The sequence below is a fragment of the Boleophthalmus pectinirostris genome, unplaced genomic scaffold, assembly GCF_026225935.1.
Source record: "Boleophthalmus pectinirostris isolate CB_2022bp ecotype Guang Dong unplaced genomic scaffold, ASM2622593v1 HiC_scaffold_10, whole genome shotgun sequence".
NCBI lineage: Eukaryota > Metazoa > Chordata > Actinopteri > Gobiiformes > Gobiidae > Boleophthalmus > Boleophthalmus pectinirostris.
In genome coordinates, this window is record NW_026570971.1 from 6,082,605 (window position 1) to 6,107,291 (window position 24,687).

At 39.1% G+C, this 24,687-nt stretch overlaps 1 protein-coding gene across 2 annotated transcripts in view; it reads right to left on the reverse strand.

Annotated features, from left to right (window-relative positions):
• Positions 1 to 95: 95 nt before the first annotated feature.
• spred1 (sprouty related EVH1 domain containing 1) overlaps positions 96 to 24,687 on the reverse strand; it is a 95,218-nt gene continuing 70,626 nt past the window's right edge. For both annotated transcript variants that reach the window (XM_020928449.2, XM_055155650.1), the window contains 2 exons: positions 11,807 to 11,956; positions 96 to 9,387 (listed from right to left, as the gene is read on the reverse strand). In XM_020928449.2, coding sequence (XP_020784108.1) covers positions 8,692 to 9,387; positions 11,807 to 11,956 — 846 coding nt within the window. In that variant the 3' untranslated portion in view covers positions 96 to 8,691. The remainder of the gene's footprint in view (positions 9,388 to 11,806; positions 11,957 to 24,687) is intronic.

Here is a 24,687-nt window from a genome sequence, read left to right on the forward strand (position 1 = left end):
GCTGATCAAACTCCACTTTGCATTTGGGCTCCCAGATCAAAAAATATTGAACGTTTTCTATAAATAAGAAAAAAACACAATGAACCAAACCCATGAAAAGATTAAAACTCACCATTTTATTATGATAATGTTATTTGATATGTCAAATTACAAGTGTATGATGTAACATAAAAACAGTTACAAACATGTATGTCTATTTACAGGATGAAAAGTAACACGCTACATCTGTCCAAAGGAAATACATGAGGGCTTCTTGGGACTGTACATTTTACACCAGATACTCGGAGTTCTCCAAACACTAGAACGTGACCCTAGATGTGTGGAACCAAGGAGACCGGAGGAGATCCAAAATGGCGACCCAAAATGGAGATTCAAAATGGAGACTAGTGGATGAACGTGAGGCACTTTTTTGAGGTTGTCGGGAGGTGAAGCCGATGGCACTAAACAAAGGCCTGGTCGTGTGGGTCGGGTTTATGACTGCAGATTATTTCACAGGGTTTAAGTTGGATCAGTAGTTCGGGGCATGTGTGTTTCTGTAGCGACGCCGCAAAAAAGGCAAAAATTTCAAAAAATTTATCTCTGAAAACTGAAACCTCATTTAAATTGACAAAAAAGCGCTATTGCCGTCTTTGAACATCTTTTACCTGGCAATGTAATTTTGTTTTGTTTGAAATGTGTATTTTTTGGATGTTTCAAGTTTTGTTTTGTTGTTTAACACTGAAAAATGTGTTAAATGTGACCAAATATTACTTTCATCTTTTAACATTTGTTATGTAGCACTCTAATTGAGTTAGTTTGAAATATATAACATTTTGCTATAAAAAATAAAATGAAATTTTATTAAATTTTAAAAAGTGCTAATTTTTTTTGATAACCTAAATTTTGAAGAGACACTGCCAAAGTTTGGCAAGTTTTATATATACTTTTTTCCCCAAAAATTTTTCTAGGGAAAATATTTTGAATTGAACCCAACTTGTTACATAAAACTAGTAATTGAGTTAGTTTGAAATATATATACATTTTTGCTATTAAACAAACAAACAAAAAACAAAATTTTGAAGAGACATTGCAAAACATTTTTTTAATAAATAAAAATAAAAAACAAAGGGAAAAAAAGGGGGGGGAAAATCTGATTTAAAAATTTGGCAAGGAGATTTTTAAAAAAATTTTAAATTTGATTTTCTAGGGAAAATATCTTGAATTGAACCCAACTTTTTTGGAGGGTTTGAACTATAACTGAAAAAATACACACACAAAAAAGTTCTCTGGTGTTAGATGGCATTTGGAAAAGCATCGTCCAAAATTTTAAATCAAATTTCAAATACAAAAAATTACTAAACAAGATTGACTTTTTTGGTGATAATATGCATTCATAAACCCGTCCACGTCCGTACGGAGAACCAAGCCGTGAGATGCACAAAGTGAAAGAAAAGGGAAAAACAGGCAGTGCTTACAGAGTAGTTAGGAGTAGTATCATTTATACTGCAAAATTTTCTCAAAAAACACAAATGTCTTCCACTATTTCCAACTAATCACAGAAATGTTACACCGAGCGCAACCGTAAGATGAAAAAAAGCTTACACATATTCAGTGCACCAGAAGCAAACCATACACTGAAAAATTAGAGCGCTTTTCCGTTAATTTTTTTTTGTTTAAATTTATCTACACAATGTCAACAATGTACACCGGTATGCATTCCCCGAAGATATGCACAAAATTTCCAAGATCGAAAGGAGGATTAAAAGACTAGCAGCAAAAAGTGGTTAAAATTGAAGTTGAAATTTTAATAATAATAAAAAATAGAGAGATATTAAAGCGGACAGAGACGTGTTGCATATATTTTACAGTACGTGAAGAGAAGGAGCACTGTGCTGGTTAAAATGAGAAAAAAGTGTTATTTTAAAACCTCTACACTCCGTTTGGATTTGGGGTTGGGAATCGGAAGACCGCAAGTGACATTTTAGGAACTTTACAGAAAAAAAAAAACTAAATTAACGTAAAAATGCTAAATTTTCCCTCAAAAGAAACAAAAAAACTGCATATACGGAACACTTTCAGGGCATTTCCAAAAAAAAAAATTCCTCACATCTGTAATTTCAGTAACTTTTCTTAAAATTTCTATTCATTAACTTGTTTTAGAGATGTAATTGAAGCTTAAATTCTTATACAGTTTTATCAAAAAAGGTAATTTTTTGTTAAATTTCAGCAGTGGGAAGTAGATTGTTGTAACGATACTAAAATTACAAACTCAAGGAATAGACTCGATACTCAATACCGATTCCGATACAATAAAAATAATTAAAAACACTTTCATTTTTAGTCTACGTGCTCTTATACTTGTTCTCAAACAGCTCAAACTCAGTCTAAAACGATTCAGAAAAGCTTAATTTCTGACTTTTTTCGTATCAATACCTGCAAAAAATGAGTATTTAGTTTCGATACAAGTTTTAATATCGACAAGTATCTGAATTTTGATACTTCTGACAACCCTAGGTTCAAAACTCATCACGATTTTCTCATTTATTTGACGTATTTATATCCCAAAATGTCACTTGTGCGCTTTAGATTCCAGCCCCGGACAAAGTTGGATTTCTCATTTGTTCTTTATGTTTGTTTTTGATGGAGGAGATCCTACTCGATGCTATTCAGCCAGCAAGTTTTTCTTTGTCCCCATCGGGTTCAGTCGCCCTCCACATAACGCAGGGATAATGTGAGTGATGAGTGCTTGGTTACACACAGCCTCCCCACACATACACAAACGCACAAACTCACACAAACGCACACACACAGGCGTCGTTTCGGTGACGCGAACGGCACGGTTAAGTTAGTACGGCAGGATTAGGTTGACTTTACTTTATAGTTATAGTTTCATAATATCACGTTACCATTTTATACTGAAGGTTTTGTAATTTTCTTCTGGAAAATTTAAGAAAAAAATCAAATCAAAATCCTCAAATGTTGATTATTTTTTACTTGCAACAATATCTATACTGCAAAAAACTAAATCTAGCCCAGTTTTATCATGATCAAGTGAAATTATCTGCCAGTGGAACAAGACTTTTTGTACTTAAAATATAAAATTACATCTGGTTACACTTAAAATAAGAAAAAAACAGCAATTTTTTTGCCCCTGAAAGAAACAAAATCTAACACACATATTCCATTGGTAGATTCGTTTTACTTGTCAATTTGAATCGACTCAAATTAAAATATTCTTGATGTAAGTCATTTTAACTTGACAAGATATTGTTTTTTTCCAGTGTAGGAATGTTTTTGAAAATTTTAACCCATTGTCACTTTACTGGCTCTGTACGGTCAGTATTGCTTACATTAAAAATGGGTACAAAAAGTTAAATTTTAGTTCTGATGTGTGTTTTGGTTAAGTTTGATTTAAGTTTTTGTTTCCACTGGGCAAAATTAAATTCAAACATCACTGAATATTGTATTTTTTATTCATATTTTACACCAGTACACTGCGAAAAACACAATCTAATCAAGTTAAGATTAATTCTTGAATTAAGAAAGTTTTATCATGATTTCACTTGACAAATAAAATTATCTGCCAGTGGAACAAGACTTTTTGTACTTTATGAAAATACATCTGGCTACACATAAAATAAGAACAACAACATTTGCACTTAAAATAGAAACAAAATCTAATGTTGCTTGAATTAAGAAAAACAGACTTCTTCCACTGGTAGACAATTTTACTTGTCAAATTGAATCGACTCAAAGTAAAATATTCTTAAGTCATTTAATCTAAGTCATTTCAACTTACCTAGATATCGTTTTTTTCCAGTGTAAGAATGGTTTTGTACCCATTTTCAATTTACGCAATACTGATTCTACGGAGCCCGGAAAGTGATAATGGCTTAAAATTTTCAAAAAAGTTCCATTTTAGTTCTGACGTGTGTTTTGTTTAAATTTGATTTAAATTTGTGTTTCCACTCAAATCATCTGTTCAAAATGAAATTCAAACATTATTCACTGCAAAAAACAATATCAATGTAAGTTAAAATCACTTAAATTAAGAATATTTTACTTGATTTGAGTTGGTAGTAAAAATGTCTACCAATGGAATAAGTGTGTTTTTTCTTAATTCAAGCAACATTTGATTTTGTTTCTTATTTTGAGAGCTAAAAGTTGTTGTTTTTCTTATTTAAGTGTAGCAAGATGTATTTTCATATTTAAAATACAAAAAGTCTTGTTCCATTGGCAGATAATTTTACTTGTCAAGTGAAATTTACTCAAATCATGATAAATCGAGTCATCTTAACTTGATTAGATTGTGTTTTTGCAGTGTACTGGTGTAAAATCTAAAGAAAAAACACAATATTCAACGATGTTTGAATTTCATTTTCCCCAGATGATTTGAGTGGAAACAAAATTTAAATCAAACTTAAACAAAACGCACATCAGAACTACTTTTTGTACCCGTTTTCGATGTAACCAAAGCAATATTGACTCTACACTGCCATCTTAATTCAAGCAACATTTGATGTTGTTTCTTATTTTAAGTGCAAAGAGTTGCCGTTTTTCTTATTTTTAGTGTAGCAAGTTGTGTTTTCATATTTTAAGTGCAAAAAGTCAGATAATTTTACTCAGATCTTGATGAAACTTTCTTAATTCACGCGATCTTAACTTGACTAGATTTGAGTTTTTGCGGTAATATTGTATTTTTTCCTCAGATTTTACACCAGTAGTTGATATAAATATATATTTTTTTTGCACAATTCACCGAACCGTGCTGAGCTTTTTACCGAAAACACGCCCATTTCGCCCCACATTCACTCCGTTATATGCTGTAGGAGAATTAACAGTCGATCATAGCTGATTTCTGCCAACACGAGAAATATTAGTGATTGTATCTAGCAGCTTTAGATGTACATACAGTATATATATAATATTTATATAGAAACTCTTCAGAACACCGCCCCCGAGCGTACCATTAGCTCTAACCCACCTACCGTACAAAACTAGATCAACTATTAGGCTATCAGTCCCGGACTCTACTTTTCAATGTGAAATAATACTAAAAAGTGGCCTATATACACAAGCGCTGTCATATAAGCTACGGTAAATGCCGACAGCGTCCATAAATACAACTCTATCTTTCAAATATCAAAGACAAAAAAAATGTCGGATTATTATTATCATTATCATCATTATTATTATTATTATTATTATTATTATTATTATTATCAGCACTTAAATATAGTGTTAGATATATACATGTGTTTTTGGAGTTTGGTACCTAAGTGTCCCGTCACCTACTGCACAAGGTTTTCCAGGGAGAGATTGCATAGAAAGGATATTTTTTTTTTGTAATTTATAAGAAAAATATTGGTTAATTTGTATAGTGAGACTTCTCTAATAATTTTAATTTCTAATATTTACATTTTGGATATTGACTATTGTTTGTTTGGAGATTAGATGAGTCTGATTGGGTTTGAAAATCTATTGTTAAGTTTATGAAAAGTTGTCAAAAGTAGGCCATGTCCACACAAATGCATTAGAAAGCAGCTTCGTACAACGTTTATATTTCGTATTATGTAGCTTATGTAAGAATCCAGTAAGTAAAACAGTTAACAACCAGTGACCCGCTAACGTTCTCTGCCAACTAACTCAGTTTAATGTCGAATTTTACACCGTATTGACATGAATTATAGTTTTAGACGTCAATTTCCTTTGTAGTTTTGAATACAAAATTATAACTACTTAACTGCCGTGTTTTTCAGACTATAAGTTGCTTATATATTAAAATGGTCACACTGAAGCGTGGAGAAGTTCTAGTTTTGTGTGTCATTATCTGCTGCTCCTGTTCCTCCTGTACCACTGTCACTTGGCTCTAGGGTAAGGGTGCGCATGTCTCCTGCAGAAAGAGCCTCTGTCCGGTCTGTATCATGTCAGTCGATCGCACCGTTACTTCTGCACCACTGAACAATTTAACATTTAAACTACAAATGAAGCTGCAAGTCGTGAAATATTCAGCCTAAAACGGTAATCGAGCAGCAGAAAAAAAGTTTAGAGTGAGTGAGAAACTTGTGATATCATGAAACTTTCCTGAAGTCACTGGATGGATGGATGGACAGAGCGTGGACTTCAGTGACACCGAAACCATCCTGTCCGGATTTAGAAAGACCGGAATAATTCTAACTCAGGAGTCTCCAACCTGTAACTCTCCACCCCATTCCACGTAGCTCGCCAAGGGAATTCTGAATTGTACGTGTTGTGTTGACTAAGTAAAATTTGATGAATTACCATTGTAAATCTATAATTTTAATGTCCACTTTTGTGCACTAATAAATGAATAATGCTTTGTATTTTATAGGCATCTAACTGTCCCCAATCTGAGGCTGTGGCTCTTGTATAATACTAAATTTCTTGCAGCTGTTAAAATAAGTAGCTCTTTGGCGTTTTTGTTTTGTAAAGGAAAAAGTTTGGAGACCCTTGTTCTAACTGGAACTGATGCTGAGTCTGACGACAGCGACACAAAAGAGGAAGCGGTGCTCTGTTTACCTCCGCAGGTCGTGGAGTTGTTCAGAAGTGACACCGAGGATGAAGAATTGAATGGATTTAGTGATTTGGAGTGAGATGGAGAGTTTGTTAAACTTGTTCTCTTCTGTTGTTTATGTTATAGTTTATCTGAAGAACTGTTCATATGTGACGTTAACAGTCTGTTGTTCTCTCTTCTGTTGTTATTAATATAACCTGACTTTCAAGATGAAATGTTGATTCCTGGTCTCTGATTTTATTAAAAAATTTCTCCCAAAAAGACTTATTGACTTATATGTTTTTTTCGTCTTCATTACGCATTTCTTGGCCGATACTCCGGAGCAACTTATGGTCCAAAAAATATGGTACTAGGTAAATTATCTAGCTAGCGAACCCAAATCATGTACAAACCAGCCGTGTGCCCCATTTATGCTTAGCTAGTGACTAAACTCAGTCAAGTTGCTTAATTTCATAGCCCAATCACAAAACTTTCAACTTAACAGCCGTCACGCTAACCCAATAGCAACGTGAAACAAGTTAGCTGTAGCCAAACCTGCTAACTTTGCTAACAACGCTAAGCTAACCAACTTTTCTTTGCCGTTTTTAGGTATTTTAAGGTTTGACATCATAGCAAAATACCTCATACACACTTTTTCCATCTCAGTATTTTTTGTTCTATAGTGTAAATGTGTAAATGTATTTATGTGGACATCGCCTTTGTGTTTTTCCGTACCAAAACTCCAATAAAAACAGATATGATTCGATTTTTTTCCATTTACACACTGGAAATACAAATTAACAGTCTGCCCGCGTCCTGTTTTTCGTATGGTTTTAACATTTTTAAATCGTAAAAACAGTAAAAAATGCGGAAAACAGGAGGCGTTGCGTTGGGCAGTTTTCGTTTTCTTACGTCGATCGCCAGTGCATATTACACCTATGTACACACACGCACACACGCCATTTTTAATACAATTCCAAGTCAAGCATTCAGACGAGTTACAAGGAATAAATTTTGGGGAATGACAGAACAAAAATATGGGTACACAGAAAACAAAAACAGAAAAATTATAATTATAACATGGACTAAGGAGAGGTGTAACCAAAAGCTCGGAAAGTAGTAGTGCTTAAAAACTATGTTCCGTTAGTTTAAAGGGGTTCAAATAAAACAAAAATCTAATAAGTGCCATGTTTTAACCGTTAAAAATCAGCACGAAAACCCCAGACTCACCTAATTAAAACTTGCTGGTTGAGCAACATTTCAAATTTATCCCAAAATAGAATATATCTTTTCGAGACAACAAAATTTTACACAATTTCTTCAAAGTTTTCTTGCAAATTGTGTGATTTCGGCAACTATTCTCGGGAAGAGCGCATGGTAAAACTGCTACCATTTTCCCTTGTAGTTGATCCCTTTGTTTTTGGAATGCGGTGAAATGGTCCGAATTGTTTGGCGGCGGAAAACTTTGCTTCCGAACAGTACCTTCAAAGCAACGTTTTGGCGTAGGGAAGGGAAGGGAAGGGAAGGAGGGGGGAAGGGCGAAGAACGTTGGCCATAAACGCACCACAAAACATCTGTCAAATGTTCAAAAATGACGAGAAATCACGTGGCTCGCACACCACAACAGACCGATACCGAAGGAGAGGGGAAAACACTATTTGGAGTGCACTTTTCTGTATAGTAATTACAACTGTGGAGCCGTGAAGAGGGCCGCGGTTAGCCAAATCACAGAAGCAAAAACAGATCCCTTTTAGCGAACGGCGAGGAGCTTTTTCGGAACAATAATAGTCTATAGCTTGTCGATCTCTGTACAAAAGATTCCTTCATAAACGATTCTTTGTCCGCATGTGGCCTGGCGTTATGAAACACGACTGTATTTGTGTGTGTGCGTGTGCGCGTGTGCGTGTGTGTGTGTGTACAGGTGTCATTAGTAGCGCCTCGAGAGTCCGTTAAATCCTGCGCTCCTCCACAAGTCGCGCTCCTGAGCTTGACGCGTGTGCTCAGAGCTAACCACAAAGCATGTCTCACCGCTCCGGCTGCTGCTCGTCGGCGACAAACTCAAATCTCTGAACAGATCGCCCCCAGTCCGAGCGGAGGGGCGATGGAATAAAAGGATGCCGGCTTTTTAAATTTCCACTTTATAAGCTAGCTTCAGTGGTGTCCCGAGGGGTGTTGGCGCTGCTCGGGCGCGGCGGAGGTCACCCGGCGGCTTTGTGCTTGCCCCCGCAGCACCGGCACGCCTCCCCGCAGTGGTGGCAGGCGCGGAGGGGCAGGTAGCAGCACATACAGGGCGCGATGAAGGACAGGGCCACCAGGGCGAGCCAGCGCAGGCAGAACTGCTCGTCGGACGTGTCGCAGGAGCACGGGTCGGAGAAGTCCCCCTCCGAGTCGGACATGCAGTGGTACAGCATGCTCTCGGCGCACAGCATGCAGCTCACTTTGTAGATGCACTGCTTGATGGGGTCCGGCGCGTCCTGGCACTGCCCCCTGCGGTTGTCCTCGTGGTTGAACATCTCGCGGCAGTAGATGCACCGGGAGCGCTCGCCGTCCTCTCTCCTCCGCCGGCTCTTCTTGGACTTGAGCAGGGGCGAGGGTTGGGTTTTGATGGCCGAGTCTTTGCCCAGTCCCATGCCCAGGCCGGTGCCCATGCCCGCGCCGGTGCCCGACGGGTGGTGCAGGTCCCCGGGGTGCGCGTCCGAGAACAGGTACTTGTTGTTGTCGGCTTTGTGGAAGGCGGAGGGGAAGTCCATGGCGTCGCGCTCCTCCTGCTTCCACATGACCGGGTGGCGGTAGTCCTCGTAGCCCCGGATCAGCACGTCCTTCCGCGGGTTGATGCGCACGATCTCCTCCTCGTCCATGTGGAAGCTGACGTGGCGAGTCGGCTTGAAGGACACCTGCGGCACACGGACCAGGAGGTAAGAATCACAAGATTACTCCAAACACTCAAGTACCTATGAACTACAGATGAGAGTTTTAACATAACGGTTAGGGGTGTAATGATATCCAAGTCTCACAATACAATATCGTCATGGTACGATATTTATTGCGATATCGTAGGAAAGCTCACGATGTGGTGGGGAGGCTCACGATTAGGAATGTAACAATATCCAAATCTCTTGGTATGATATTTATTGCAATATTTTGAGGAGACCGCAAACAAAACTGTGAATATGCTACTTTTTCCTCTTAAAATGCCTTGACAAGACTTAATCCAAAGAACTAAGACTTAAAAGTGCTTAAAATTTATTTCTTCTTGAAGTCTGCACTGAAATGGCACAAAGGATCATGGTCTATGTAGTTCCCACTGTCTTTTTTTTAGCTATTGATGCACCATAACTCTTAATTTAAGCAAAGAGACTTACTTAAGTAATTCGATATATTGGATTGGTCCACGATATTATTGTGAGAACTTTGACGATACGATATTTCAGTTATTGTTACATGAAATCCACACGTCACTAATTAGGGGTGTGCAAAAATATTGAAATATCGATATATCGTTTTGTTTAATGTTATGACACAGTATTGATTTATCGCCAAGAGTATTTTTTGGTATATTTTACAAAATTATTTTGTTATAGAGCTACAGTTTTGTTGCTTGTTTAGTGGAAAGAAACTCATTTATGTGACACATTTGACATTTTCACTGTTTTGATGATTAAAATCAGCGTGTTTCATATTAACATTACACAAGAATTAGTTGAACAAAGTCTTTTAGTATCACAGCCATGATTGAGTCTTTTTTATTGAACCATATCGAACTGATCTGAAATATATCGTATTGAATTATATAGAATCGGAAGCTCACTGTATCGAGATATGTATCGTATCGGCAACTTCTGAATGATACCAGGTCCTTTCACTAATAGTTTACATTTTGATACTAAATATTATGAAGCTTAAAGTATGCCAAAGGAAGACAGCAGTGTAGTCTACAAGATAACATTCAAATTATTGTTTTAAAAGACAGTTTATTTTTTATGAAAATTGTCAAACCCGTGAAAAATGTACATTAAATAAACTGCATCTTCTCATCAATAATTTTACAATATTTTTTCTCCAGCTCTTTGGTGTGACAGGACTGTGCCGCCATCGTCTCACATGGTCGCTGTCAAGTTGTTTTTAACATGTGACATGTGCAGTGAAGAGCTGTGTGCAGAACAGAGCAGCTTGCCAATGACTGATCATCAGCTCAAGCAAAGCAAAGCCTGGCAGGGGCAGAACTTGGACGGGAGACGGTTGGGAATACCAGGTGTCAAAGTGGGGCAGCAGTGGCTCTACTGGAAACTGTCAGTGAGTCCTCAGGGTGAATGAAGAAGAGAGGTGTGCAAAAATACTGAAACATCGATATATCGTATCGTTTAATTTGATGATACAGTATCGATATCGAGAAATGCTGTATTTATGTATTGTCAGGAGTATTTTTTGGTATATTTTACTAAATAATTTCATGTAAGAGCTACAGTTGTGTTGACATTTTCACTGTTTTGAGTAAAATGGGTGTTTTTCATTTTAACTTCGCACAGACATAATGGACTTAGTATAACAGCCATGATTCAACCATTGTTTTCACTGAACTGTATCGAATCGATTGGAAATATATTGCATCGAACTGTATTGAATTGAGAGTGCACTGTATCGAAAAGAGTATCGTATCGTGGCCTATGTATCGAGGTATGTATCGTATAGACAACTTCTTCATGATATCCAGCACTAATGAGGAATGCTCTGGGTGTCTTGAAAGGTTAAAAACTAAAGCCATATTAATATTTTTACCGTATTTTCTGGGCTATTAGGCGCTCTGGATTATAAGACGCACTGTCATGAAATGGTCTATTTTCTAACTTTTTTCACAAATAAACCGCACCGGACTTTAAAGGAAACACAACAGTGTGATGGGTGAGTGGTTTAGTTTGTTTGTGGCGTTCACGGTGACTCTGGGCTTTGTTCAGTTGTGGCGTGTAGGGAGGGTGCTGTCTGGGACCAACGGATTGTTGGCGTGTTCGCAGTGACTCAGTTGTTCAGTCGTGTCTAGAAGCGGCACATTGCACTCGCTCGTTCCTCCGTTCCGTTCCTCGTCGGCGTGGAGTGATGAGTGTGTCTGTGGGTGTTTGTCGCTGTGTGGTCGCTGTCTGCTCCGTGTGTGTTTGCATGCGCTGCGGCTTTGTAGTTTACTGAAGTCGTGCTGGGACACCCGAGTGGATTCGTGTATTGGGGCGCTCTGGATTGTGGGGCGCGCAGTCGTTTTTTGATGGTGTTGGAGCCTTAAGAGCGCGTCTAATAGCCCGGAAAATACGGTATTATTGTTATTACCTGTGGGGGCAAGTAGCGCGTGTTGGAGGGGAACTCGTCAAAGGGCTGAGCTCGGACGTAGCAGCCTCTGAAGGGCTCCGTGTGCGCCTCACTCAGCGGAGAGAAGGGCTCCTTCATCGGGGTGCACAGAGACGGAGGCTCGTTACACACCTGCACCACAAACACAAACACAACAGGTTAGAGAAGTCACTTTACTTTATATCACCTTTTATGGAAGTTAGTCCTTTGCATTTGACAAATTTTTCAGTGGACAATGGACACAAGCAGTATTGGGAGTAACGCGTTATAAAAGTAACAGATTTCTGTAATGTGTTGCTTTTTGCTGTAACGCAGTAATGTGGCATTTTAGGGGAAAAAACTGTAATATTTTACTCGGTACAAATGTCAGTTACAAGCATTGCAATGCACTTTTAACCTGGATTGAAGTGGTGGATTTTCATTTTTCTTCATACAAATTTGCTAAAATCACACGATATCAACAGTGGTGAAACGCCGGAGATGCGCCCGCATAGACCGTCAGGTGACCGTGGGCGAAAGGACCGGCGCAGAACTTCCAGCTGCAGCTGACGCCCGATCGCGCTCGGGGTTCTCTCAGGGCCGATCCTAGATTCCAAGTTCTAGTCCAAGATTAGTCCTGGTTTTGTCCTGGTTTAGACCTGGTTCAGTCCTGGTTCAGCTCTGGTTTAGTCCTAGGTTAGGCCTGGTTCAGTTCTGGCTTAGTCCTGGTTTTGACCTGGTTTAGTTCTGATTTAGACCTAATTTACTCCTGATTCAGTTCTGGTTTAGACCTGGTTTAGTTCTGGTTCAGTCCTGGTTTAGTCCTGGTTCAGGTCTGGTTCAGTCTGGTTTAGTCCTGGTTTAGTCCTAGTTCAGTCCTCCTGGTTCAGTCCACAGTTCAGACATATACGGCGCATCTTCGCAGTTATTTTGGTGAAAGTATCTTAAAGTGCTGTAATAGTCGTGTAATGTTTTACATTTTAAACACAGTAATATTGTAATGTAACAAATTACTTTGAAATGACGGTAACAAGTCAAAAATAACACATTACAGTTTTAACGTAACTTGCCCAACAGTGGACACAAGGACAACGAGACAGTCGAGACAAAGGCCAAGATCATTTGCAAGTAGGTTTTATGGTTCAGTTGGTTGTTTTCAATGGTTGTGTTTTTCAGAGGGATTGATGATTTTAATATCTCCTTTAACTCCAGAGTCTTTTCACTGGTTCTTGGTTTCGATTCAGTTTCATTCATGCAAAAAACAAGCATGATTAATGAAATATACATTAAACGTTATGAATGATAAACAGAAAAAAGGTATCAAACGCCTGCTAAATCTAGTCTTTTGTTTTGCTGGTGAGTGTGTGTGGGCGGTGTAGCACTCCAGCCACCAGGGGGCATCCTACACCCACACAGAGCCCGGGCACTGCTGCGTGCTGATGACTCAAGGCCCTTCTGTTAGAACTCACAGTTCCCACAAACATCTGAGCTCATGTCACATCTCCAACTGTGGGCCCGGAGACGCCAAAGCGAACCGACCGAAGCACCACTGCGCCTCGCCGTCCCACCTGACCACAGCCGAGTCCGCAGGGAAAACCAGGATGCACAGAGAGATATGAATGAGATTACAGTGGCATTTATGTAGGGTGTTTTAGAATTTTGTGTCTGTAGTTGACTAAAGACATCCTTGTTGGACTAAAAACATGTGCTGCTGATTAATTAGTCGACTAAAACGTGCGTGTATCTCGTGTTTCTGACCCAAACTGCACTCACAAGACGACACCTGCACAGGAACTCGAGCAAAAACTACTATTTATTAGGGATGTAACGATATCCAAATCTCTCTGTACGATATTTATTGCGATATTTTGGAGCGGTCAATGTAATATAATTGTAGATACGACACGTTTCTGCTTTTAAAATACCTTGACAAGATTCTGGTGTGAATTATTTCCGTTATAATCCCAAGAATTTAAGTAAAAAACATGTTTCTTCGTGTTATTTGCGCTGAAATGAATCATGGGATATGTAGTTCCCGATGTTGATAAGCTCTTGGTTCTAAAAAACAATGTATTTAAGCAAAGAAACTCATAATTCAGTATATATTGTGACAGTCCACGATATTATTGAGAGACTTTTGACGATACGATATCACGATATTTCAGTTATTGTTACACATTTCTGTATAAAGACAGATTAAATTAGCAAATCATGAGTTTAATCTGATTGTTTACAGATAAATACCAAAAAATACCCAATCTTCAGCGAACTCTTTCACTTCTCCTTTCTTCTGCTGTCTCATAAATTCTTATAATCTAAATGATTAATCGACTAAATGGCCAGCATCTAAACACTACAGATAAGGGGTGGGCCGTTTACAAGAATCCGTGTATCATTTGTTCATTCGTTTGTCAAAATAAAACCAAAAATAAGAAAACAAAAAAAACAAATAGTTTCTTTATTATTTGTCTCCAAAACCAAAATGAAAAAAAAAAAAAAACGGATAACGATTTGTTTTTTCGGTTTTCGATTTTGTGTTTAAATGAAAAATGGATTTTAAAGAAACGGATAACAGACGCTTCCCGTTTCAGTGACTTAAACTGCGATGCTGGACTGAACCAGGACTAAATCAGGACTAAACCAGCACTAAACTAGGACTGAACCAGCACTAAATTGGGACTAAACCAGGACTGAACCAGGACTGAACCAGGACTGAACCAGGACTGAACCAGGACTGAACCAGGACTGGGCCCAGAGGTGCAGCTGACTCTCCCAAATCCTAGATTAGTCCTGGTTCAGTCCTGGTTCAGTCCTGGTTCAGTCTTGGTTCAGTCTTGGTTCAGTCTTGATTCAGTCCTGGTTCAGTCTTGGTTCAGTCCTGGTTCAGTCCTGGTTCAGTCCAGGCTTAGTCCAGGCTTAGTCAAGGCCTAGTCCTGGTTCAGTCCTGGTTCAGTCTTGGTTCAGTCTTGGTTTAGTCTTGGTTCAGTCCTGGTTCAGTCTTGGTTTAGTCTTGGTTCAGTCCTGGTTCAGTCCTGGATTAGTCCGTAAATCCGAAACTGAAAATGGCCATTATCAATTTTTTTCATTATTTATTTAAACACAAAATCGAAAACTGAAAACAAGAATCATTATCCGTTTTTTCATTTTGGTTTTGGAGACAAATAATGAAGAAAATAGTTGTTTTTTCATTTTATTATTTTTGGTTTTATTTTGAAAAACAAATGAACAAATGATACACGGATTTACAAGTTTGTTTGTTTTTTTATCCCAATTTTCAAAAGCCGTGATCACAACTTTAATTATGACTACGACATATGTAAACTTAAATTATACTTAATTATTTCAAGGTGATTCCTCTGAGAACTAATTTGTGATTGGTTGAGTCAGCTGTCGTCAAAGGGGATCAGATCACAAATGTTTTATTGTCATCCTGCCCGGACCTCACCATTCGCCAAATTCTATAAAAGACCGAACACCTAAAATAGTGCGGCTAATAATACGGCGGAGTCTGCTGAATGGGTGACCGACTAATCATTCAAGAAAAATAGGACGTGAATGGAGAGAAGGCCTTGTGTCAGAGCTGGCCTTATTTTTGTCAGATAGTTCAATATTTGCCGACAAAAATAAACCCAGACATTACAGAAATATTAACCATACAGCAGGGGAAACAGCTGCACAGTTTACAGACCATTTTTACTAGAAAATAGTTACTACACTCCAACAAAACTTTGAAATACAGGCTTTTTTCGTAAGGCTGCAGCAAATAATCGAAATAATCATGACTAGTCGACTCCTGAAATAATTTTTGACCATTAGTTAGTGATGGGCAAATGAGTCGGCGCTCCGGAGCACGTCTCGTTCTTTCTGAAACAAACTGCTCCGAAGCACACCTCCTCGTGTTTGGCTCGAAGGATTTTCGATATTTTTCGTTTACGTTGGAGCCAGGACCGTCTGTAACCGCGCTCAGACATTTCTTTAGCAATCATTAAAAAAAAACAAAAAACGCCAGATTACGATAACACCCCTCCAATTTGGCCTGAATACAGCGATCCCCTCAAATATTAATTCAATCTTTAACCTCACTTTATTCCCTCCATTGATGAGATTCCGAGCCTGACGTGTACGTGGGATGAATGTGACCTGACCGTTCAGACTGAAGTCGCATGTCAATAGATCAGATATGTATCGGTTTTAGGAGCACATATCCAAGTGGCCTGGGTCGCATCTGAAAAAAAAAAAACGGATCTGCGTCGTTCAAACTGTCATTAAGAGGTCACATAGGGACCAAAAAAATCTGATTTGGCTCACCTCAGGCTGCAGTCTGAACGTAGCATTGGTTATAATGTTGTTTCCTCATCAAAACATACCCAGTTTTGTTTTGCTCCAGATTTAGGCTGAGTTCTTCTCTCAAACCTTGTGATGTCATGTGGCGGTATAAATGTGCTTTTAAACTGATTTTAAACTCTACACATCTTCACTAGAATCATTTGAAAACTTTCAGCCCTGGAATTGCCGATCTCTACTGAACTAAAGGTAAAATATGGCTACGTTCACACTGCAGCCTGAAGTGACCCAAATCAGATTTTTTTGGCCTCTATGTTCCTGTATCTGATCTTTTAATGACAGTCTGAACGACACAGATCCGATTTTTTCAAATGCGACCCAGGCCACTTCAATATGTGCTCCTAAAACCGATACATATCTGATCTTTTGACATGCGACTTCAGTCTGAACAACCAAAGCGCATTGATTCGACCTACACGTTATCAACAAGTCACAAACTGTTACGTGCCACTGGAGTGGACCCAAAAAAAGGACTCAAAACAAGGACAAAAATGCAAAAGTAACAGGGTTTATTAATCAGGGTGGACAAGGCGGTGAAGAGATGAGGAGCCAGCTGCCGGGATGCAGGAGTCTTCAATGGCGGGAACTAGGAGTACAAAAAATGCAGGTAAGTATACAGCGAGCGAGGGAAAAATCAAAAACTGAGCCGACAGGGAAATCACCATCTGGTAGACGAAACAATCTGGCAGAGTCTGGCAGGAGAGCTGGGCCTTTGTAGCTGGCGTGATTGCAGATGGTGTTCAGGTGATCCCAGCAGACTCCGCCCACATCCACACCCAGAAGACTCAGGACAAGCAGGGGCGTGACAGTACCCCCACCCTCCTAAGGGACATCACCGGACGTCCTACCAGGCTTGTCAGAGACTTAAAAAAAAAAAAAAATCCAACAGTGGCAGGGACTAGTTGGAAACATCCAAAGACTCCAGATGTAAAGGTGAAATTTCAGAAGGCTGCAGTGACGAGTCCGGAAAATTCAGGAACGTGGAGGACTGCAAAGAAGGCGAGACAGTGTGTAGTGAGGATCTCAGGTGAGGAGCAAAAACCCGCTTAATGGAGTCCAGGCGATGAGCAGGAAGCAGCTGCTGTGCTGACATCACAGGAAGGTACTGAGGAACAGGTAGCCACCCCGGACGGAGATACTTGTCTGGCGGTGGCTCAGGGCACAAGGAAGGTCAACACAGAGCAGCAAGTGTTCATCAGGGTTCAACAGGGACCAGCAGGGACCAGGTCTGATGGAGTTGGACACTCAAGTGAGGATCCATGTGCAGGAGTTGGTCTGGGAGTAAAATCCAGGAGTCAGAGGTGCAGTTTGCAGAGTCCAGTCTTGGTTGGTTCATTCTGTCAAGTCTAGCGCAGAAGTTTGCTGGTTTCCAACAATCTCCTTGAGTTGATTGTCGTGCTTCCCCAGTAATTGACCTTGATTGGAGATGGCTTGGAACAAAGGATCTGGGTCTGTTGGGTCCATGTTTTGGCCAGATTGTTCTGTTACGTGCCACTGGAGTGGACCCAAAAAAGGACCCAAAACAAGGACAAAAATGCAAAAGTAACAAGGGTTTATTAACCAGGGTGGACAGGCAGTGAAGAGATGAGGAGCCAGCTGCCGGGATGCAGGAGTCTTCAATGGTGGGAACTAGGAGTACAAAAAATGCAGGTAAGTATACAGTGAGCGAGGGAAAAAACTGAGCCGACAGGGAAATCACCATCTGGTAGACGAAACAAACTGGCAGAGTCTGGTAGGAGAGCTGGGCCTTTGTAGCAGGCTTGATTGCAGATAGAGTGTTCAGGTGCTCCCAGCAGACTCCGCCCACATCCACACCCAGAAGACTCAGGACAAGCAGGAGCGTGACACAAACGTCACTATTCTGCGCTGAAGTAGGTGAAAATTGTTAATGAACTCCGTGTCACTGAAGCGAAGCACATCACCACTCACCACTCTTGGCTCCGTCTCCACATCCACACGTTCCTTTCAACGGACTTTGCTGCCGCTGTCCCACAAAACACCAAGACCAAAAACCTCGTCCTTCTCCTTCTCAATCTCCTCCTTAAAACAAGTAAGTTGTTCATGTTTTGGCTCCGGTACGAGAGGAACTTTAAAATCTCCAGGTGCTCAATGCTCACGTCCACAGAGACGCTCGCTGCGGTTGACGTCGTCGTGTCTCCAGTGCACATGCGGGACACTTTTGGGCCGTTTAATGTTCACACTGGAGTCACATACAAGTCGCATTTAATTGGAAATGTGAACGACCTAACAAAAACATCGGACTTCACAAAAAAAATCGTAATTGAGCGTTAAGCCCTGCAGTCTGAATGTAGCCTTAGATGTTAATTTGAAAACTCTTGTTTCATGACATCACAAGGTGGATCAGAGCATTTTGAGCTTTGGATGCTCTTGTTCAATATTTACAGAACCCATGTCATTGTTTTTGATCATTTGTCGAATTTTTGTTGTTCATCTTGTTGTGATTGTCTTTGAACTCTGTTTTGTTTTTTTGCTTTGCTTTTTTTTTTTTTTTTTCTTGTTTTATTACATGTCAAACAGTCAAGTGTGTGTGTGTGTGTGTGTGTGTGTGAGTTCTGATGATTTTGTTGTTTTCATGCTTTTCTGAATTTAAGTATCCTACCGTCTGCCCTACTGTATCTGTCTTTTGTTGTTGTATTTATGAGGACCCCTTGAAAACGAGATGGTGAGACAACTCAAGGGACTTATCCTCCAAATAAATAAATTCATAAAAAAAAAAAAAAAAAATAGGTAGACAGAGTAATAATATTAGTCTTTCAAAACTAGTTGTATCACACAGACTGTCCTCTATCAGTGCGCATATTTTAGCTCAAACTAGTTGTATTTAAAAAAGAAAATCTCCAATCCACAGTCGTCTTCTGTTCTTCATTAATCAAAAAACAATAGACCTTTTTCACAACGGCCGGAAGTCCCGCCCTGTAGGTTTGCGGAATTTCCAGTTAATTGTTTTCTGTGGCAAAATGTCAAAATGTCACTTCTATGGAAATGTCTATTGTATTCTCCCCCCCGGCTTTGTAAATCTGCCCGATCGCCAAATCTTCATCCAACGAGGTCGACAAAGGATAAACATTCTAACGTGAAGAATGTATCCACAACTATAAAGGGGAGAAAGACGAAAGCTTAAAGGTTGTATGGAGGATTTTTTTTTTTTTTAATTGTCATTGAAAGTTTAAAATACCATTACAGAGACGCAGCAGCCTTTTAATTATGGTGACCGAAAAAAAAAGAAAGAATGAAAATCTATCAGTTGTGGACGTAGTGAGGCCAGATAAACATCAGCCAATAGAAAACGAGGCTCCCTCTTTTTCTATTGGCTGTTAGGTTGTCAGTCAAACTCCCTACATTTTTAGTGTAAGGGTTAGTGACTCGCCGGCGCGCGGGGATTATGTGGTTTATGCAGCGGTTCTTAGAGGCTTTTTCAAACTGTAGCTCCCTTGCAATTCGCACAAAGTTTGTTGCGATGGCGGACGAGAATCCAAGACCAGTTCGCCGCAAAAGAAAGTCCGAAGGGTCTAAAAACTGACGCGTCGGTCGCTAAAATATTTCTAGGCAGGTCACTTCAACAGTAATTCTGAACATGCACTGGATGTAAACAAATGTGATTTCTAGAGTAAAGAGGCGGGAGGAGATGTTTCTACTGAGGAAGGTGGTGTCACACATGCACAACATTTGAAAAAGGACTGTCGCTGTATTTCGCTTCCCTTAAAAAATCCTCTATACAACCTTTAAAGGCGAACGGCGATGACGCATTAGTGAACTACTGAGCAAAACTAATATTATGGTCATGAATAAAACGTAAGTAACTTGTTCGAGACTGATTGTAGGGTAAAAAAAATCTATTTCATGATGTAGATATTGGCATAGATAGATACATGTGCAGTTTTAACACTACAGATGTCCAGTCGTTGAACCATGTTTTAAGAAAATGTTAAAGAAATATATTGGAAATTGTACAGAATTATATTTAGTCACTAGTTACGCATGGTAATTTATTGGATATATTATAATTGTAGTAGTGTTGTGTAGTGCAGTATACTTTGGAACAGGACTGTTTGAACTTATGTGTGAACTTTTTGTTATTATAATGGAACATTTTATTGTAAATTATGCCAACTTGGACCCCAGGAAGAATAGTCTTTTCCCGGGTAAAGACTAATGGGGATCCAATAAATAAATACAAATAAATAATAACAAAAAAAAAAAATAAAAAATAATAATAATAATAATAATAAAAATAAAAAAATAATTTAAAAAAATCAAATAAATAAATGATAAAAAAATAATAATAATAATAAAATTAAAATAAAAAAATAATAAATAAAATAAATAAATAAATAAAATAAAATTAAATAAATTAAATAGACTTGGTGATGGGGCAGATTTATGAAGCTGGTGGAGTAGCAGAGACATTTCCACATATATTTTGCCACAGAAAACCATTAACCGGAAGTTCCACAAACCTAAAGCGGGACACTTCCGGACGTCGTGAAAAAGGTCTACTGCTGACTAGTCGACTCCTAAAATCTCTGACTCTTTCTGCTCCTCTCTGTTACCCTCTCTCCCTGACCATCCCTCCTTTCTGTCCCCCTCTCCATCTTTCTCTCCGTCCCGCCGTCTTCCGCCCTCCCTCTCTTTCTCTCCGTCCTGGGACAGAGTCGAGGAGGCTGCTGGCTCTGCTCCGCCCGAGCCGTGTGAGTTTTAGCACACAGCGGAAATCTGGTTTGCTCCCAGCCGCTGCTACAGTAATTACTGTCCTGTGGTTGCTAAGAGATGCTTCCTTTGACTTCTCTTCCCCTCCCTCCCTCCTTCCCTCTCTCTCTTTCTCTCTTTCTCTCTTTCCCCTCCTCAAGACTGCAAACACATGGCTGTCGACACAAGCGCGGAGGGGCTGGAGACGGTGGAGGTAGAGGGGAGAAAAAGAACAGAGCAGGAGAGAAAAAATGAGTTTGTGTTGTATTTGTGTGAGTGTAGAGAGAGAAAGAGAGAGAAGGATAAAGAGAACAGAGATGGACGGAAAGACAGAGAGAGAGAAAGAGACAGATAGAAGATGAAGACAAAGAGGGAGACAGACAAAAAGACAGAGTTGGAGAAAGAGATAAGAGAACAGAAGGAGAGAGAAGGAGAGAGATAAAGAGAACAGAGACAAGACAAGCTAGAAAAGACAGAGGGATAGAGAGACAAAAAGAGATAAAGGGCATAGAGACAAAGACAAAAAAAAGATGGAGAGAGAGACAGAACAGGGGGACAGACAAAAGAAAAACAGACAGATAAAGAGAAGAGAGAGATAGAGACAACAAGCCAGAGTTGGAGAGTTTGAGAGAGAAAGAGGGAGAAGAGAGATACACAGAGACAAGACGACAAAGTGAGAAAAGGAAGAAAAAGAGAAAAGGAAAAGAGATTTACACTAAAAGACAGAGAGAAAGAGCTGGAAAGAAACAGAGTGGGAACAGGAGAGGAAAAGAGATATAAATACAGAAGAGAGAGAGGTAGACAGAGACAAAAAGACAAGAGTTGGAGACAGATAAGAAAACAGAGGGATAGAGAGAGACTAAGGACTAAGAGATGGAGAGAGAGCTAAAGAACAGAGAGAAAGACACAGAGAGAGGGATAAAAAGATGAAGAGACAGGCAAGACAGAAAAGACAGAAGGATAGAGAGACAGAGACACAAATAGAGAGAGACTGAGTGAGAGAGAGAATGGAGAGGTAGACACATGGATAGAGAGAGAGACAAATAGAAGGTGAAGACAGAACAGGGATTCAGAGACAAAAAGAAAGAGATAGAGAGACGAAGAACAGAGAGAAAGACACTGAAAGAGAGGGATAAGAAGACAAAGAAACAGACAAGACAGAAAAGACAGAGGGATAGAGAGAGAGAGAGACAAGACAGAGAGAGAAAGAGAGAATGGGAGACACACAGCGAGAGAGAGAAAGACAGACAGACAGAGACAAGGAGACAAAGATGAACAGAATGGGGACAGAGAGATGCAGAGAGACAAGATGACAAAGAGGAAAAAGGGAAAGAGAGCGAGAGAGAGAACAGGGAGAGAGACTGACTAAAAGAAAGATGGGGAAAGAGACGGAGAAAGAGAGAGCAGATAGGCAGAGACAAAAAGCCAGAGAGAAAGAGAGAAAGAGACTGAGACAGATAGAAGATGGAGAGAACAGGGATTCAAAGACAAAAAGAAAGATGGAGAGAGAGAGAAACAGACAGAGAGAGAGATAAAAAACTAAGAGACAGACTAGACAGAAAAGACAGAGAGAAAGAGACGGAGAAAGACAAAGAGAGCAGGTACACAGAGACAAAAAGACGAGAGACGGAGATAGATAAACGTAACGGGAACAGGAAGAGAGGGAGAGAGAGACACACATATACAACAAAAACAAAAAAAAAAGATGAAGAGAAGGGAGGTAAAGGAGAGAGAGAGAGAAGAGAGAGACAGCGCAGAGAATGTCATAAACTGAATCCAGCTGGAGAAACGCTGCACACAAGTGAAAAAGCCAGATGACAGCTGGAGAGAGAGAGAAGAAAGGGAGAGAGGAAGAAAGGGAAGAGAAGAAAGCAAGAGAAAGAAGAAAGAGAGAGAGAAAGGAAGAAAGAAAGAAAAAAGAGAAAGGGGGGAGCGGAGAGAGCGCAGGAAGGAGAGCGGAGGGGGTGGAAATGGGAACCAGACGAGCCCTGCTTTTTAAAGTGCTGGTCTGAGCCCGGTCATTCAGAGACATGTGTGAGGGCCGCGTGGAGCAGAGCCGACCCGGGGCCCCACGGAGGAGCCCCACCGAGGAGCCCCTCACCTCAGGCTCATCCCGACAACGCCGCTTCAAACTGGAGCGGAACAATTTGGGGGAAAACATCTGATTGTGTTACGTTTGTGTTTAAAAGGTCCGAGATGACACAAAATGGATTCTTGTGAAGTTTACGTCGTGTTGTAAGCATAACATATCTGGAGTTGTGTTTTGTTTCATTCACACATGTCTGAAGAAAACAAAAATCCTTAAATTGTTCATTCCCATTACTGCTTATTTTGTACGACCATAAACGAAAACAAAATAATCCCTAAATTTTTCATTCTCATTACTGTTTACTTTGTACAATCATAAACGATAAACTTTTGCGCCTTCTTCATTACTGTTATTAGTTTGTACGATCATCATTCTCATTACTGTTTATTGTACGATCATAAACAAAAAAAAAATACCAAATTTTTCTTTCTCATTGCTGTTTATTTTTACGACATAAACGAAAACAAAATAATCCCTAAATTTTTCATTCTCATTACTGTTTACTTTGTACAATCATAAACGATAAACTTTTGCGCCTTCTTCATTACTATTATTAGTTTGTACGATCATAAACAAAAACAAAAAATCCTTAAATTTTTCTTTCTCATTACTGTTTATGTTGTACGATCATAAACAAAAACAAAAAATACCTAAATTTTTCTTTCTCATTGCTGTTTATTTTGTACGATCATAAACGAAAACAAAAAAATCCCCAAATTTTTCATTCTCATTACTGTTTACTTTGTACAATCATAAACGATAAAACTTTTGTGCCTTCTTCATTACTATTATTAGTTTGTACGATCATAAACAAAAACCAAAAAATTTAAATTTTCTTTCTCATTGCTGTTTATTTTGTACGATCATAAACGAAAACAAAAAAATCCCAACATTTTTCATTCTCATTACTGTTTACTTTGTACAATCATAAACGATAAACTTTTGTGCCTTCTTCATTACTATTATTAGTTTGTACGACCATAAACGAAAACAAAATAATCCCCAAATTTTTCATTCTCATTACTGTTTTTGTACGATCATAAATGAAAAACTTTGTGCCTACGATAACATTATTATTAGTATGTACGACCATAAACGAAAATATGTTTCAGCAGGTATGTATATGTGTGTTATGCATATGTGTATGAACATTTATATTGAGTATATGTATATGTATGTATGTATGTATGTGTGGCTATGTTTTTGTATATTATGTAGGTATATTTTTGCAAATGACAGGCAAGCACTCCAAAGGTGATATTAAAAAAAAAAAAAAAAAGAAAAAAAAAGTGAACCACATGATTATGTAAAACAACTGGGGTCGGACTCCATAAATGTGTTAAACTTCATCCTACTCCTTTTGAGCACCAGGTCCCAAATATGTTTCATGTACACATCACTATTTTTGTTATTGTTCTTGAATTTTGTTGTACCTGGCTCAAACAAATAAATAAATGAAATCAATGAATCTTTTGTAATTAGTTTTCGCCTCTCAAAGCTCAAAATGCTCTGTCCCACGTTGTGATGTCATGAAGCGGTAGTTTTCACGTTAACAGCTGCCGTTTTTTAACCTTTAGTTCAGTAGAGATCGGCAATTCCAGGGCTGAAATCATCCAAATGATTCTAGTGAAGGTGTGTGGAGTTTATTTTTTATTATTATAAATTTTTCCTTTTTTTATTGGATCATTTGCGGCAAACAAACAAAACATAAGGGTTCGAGCTGAAACAAAGGTACCGCATGCAC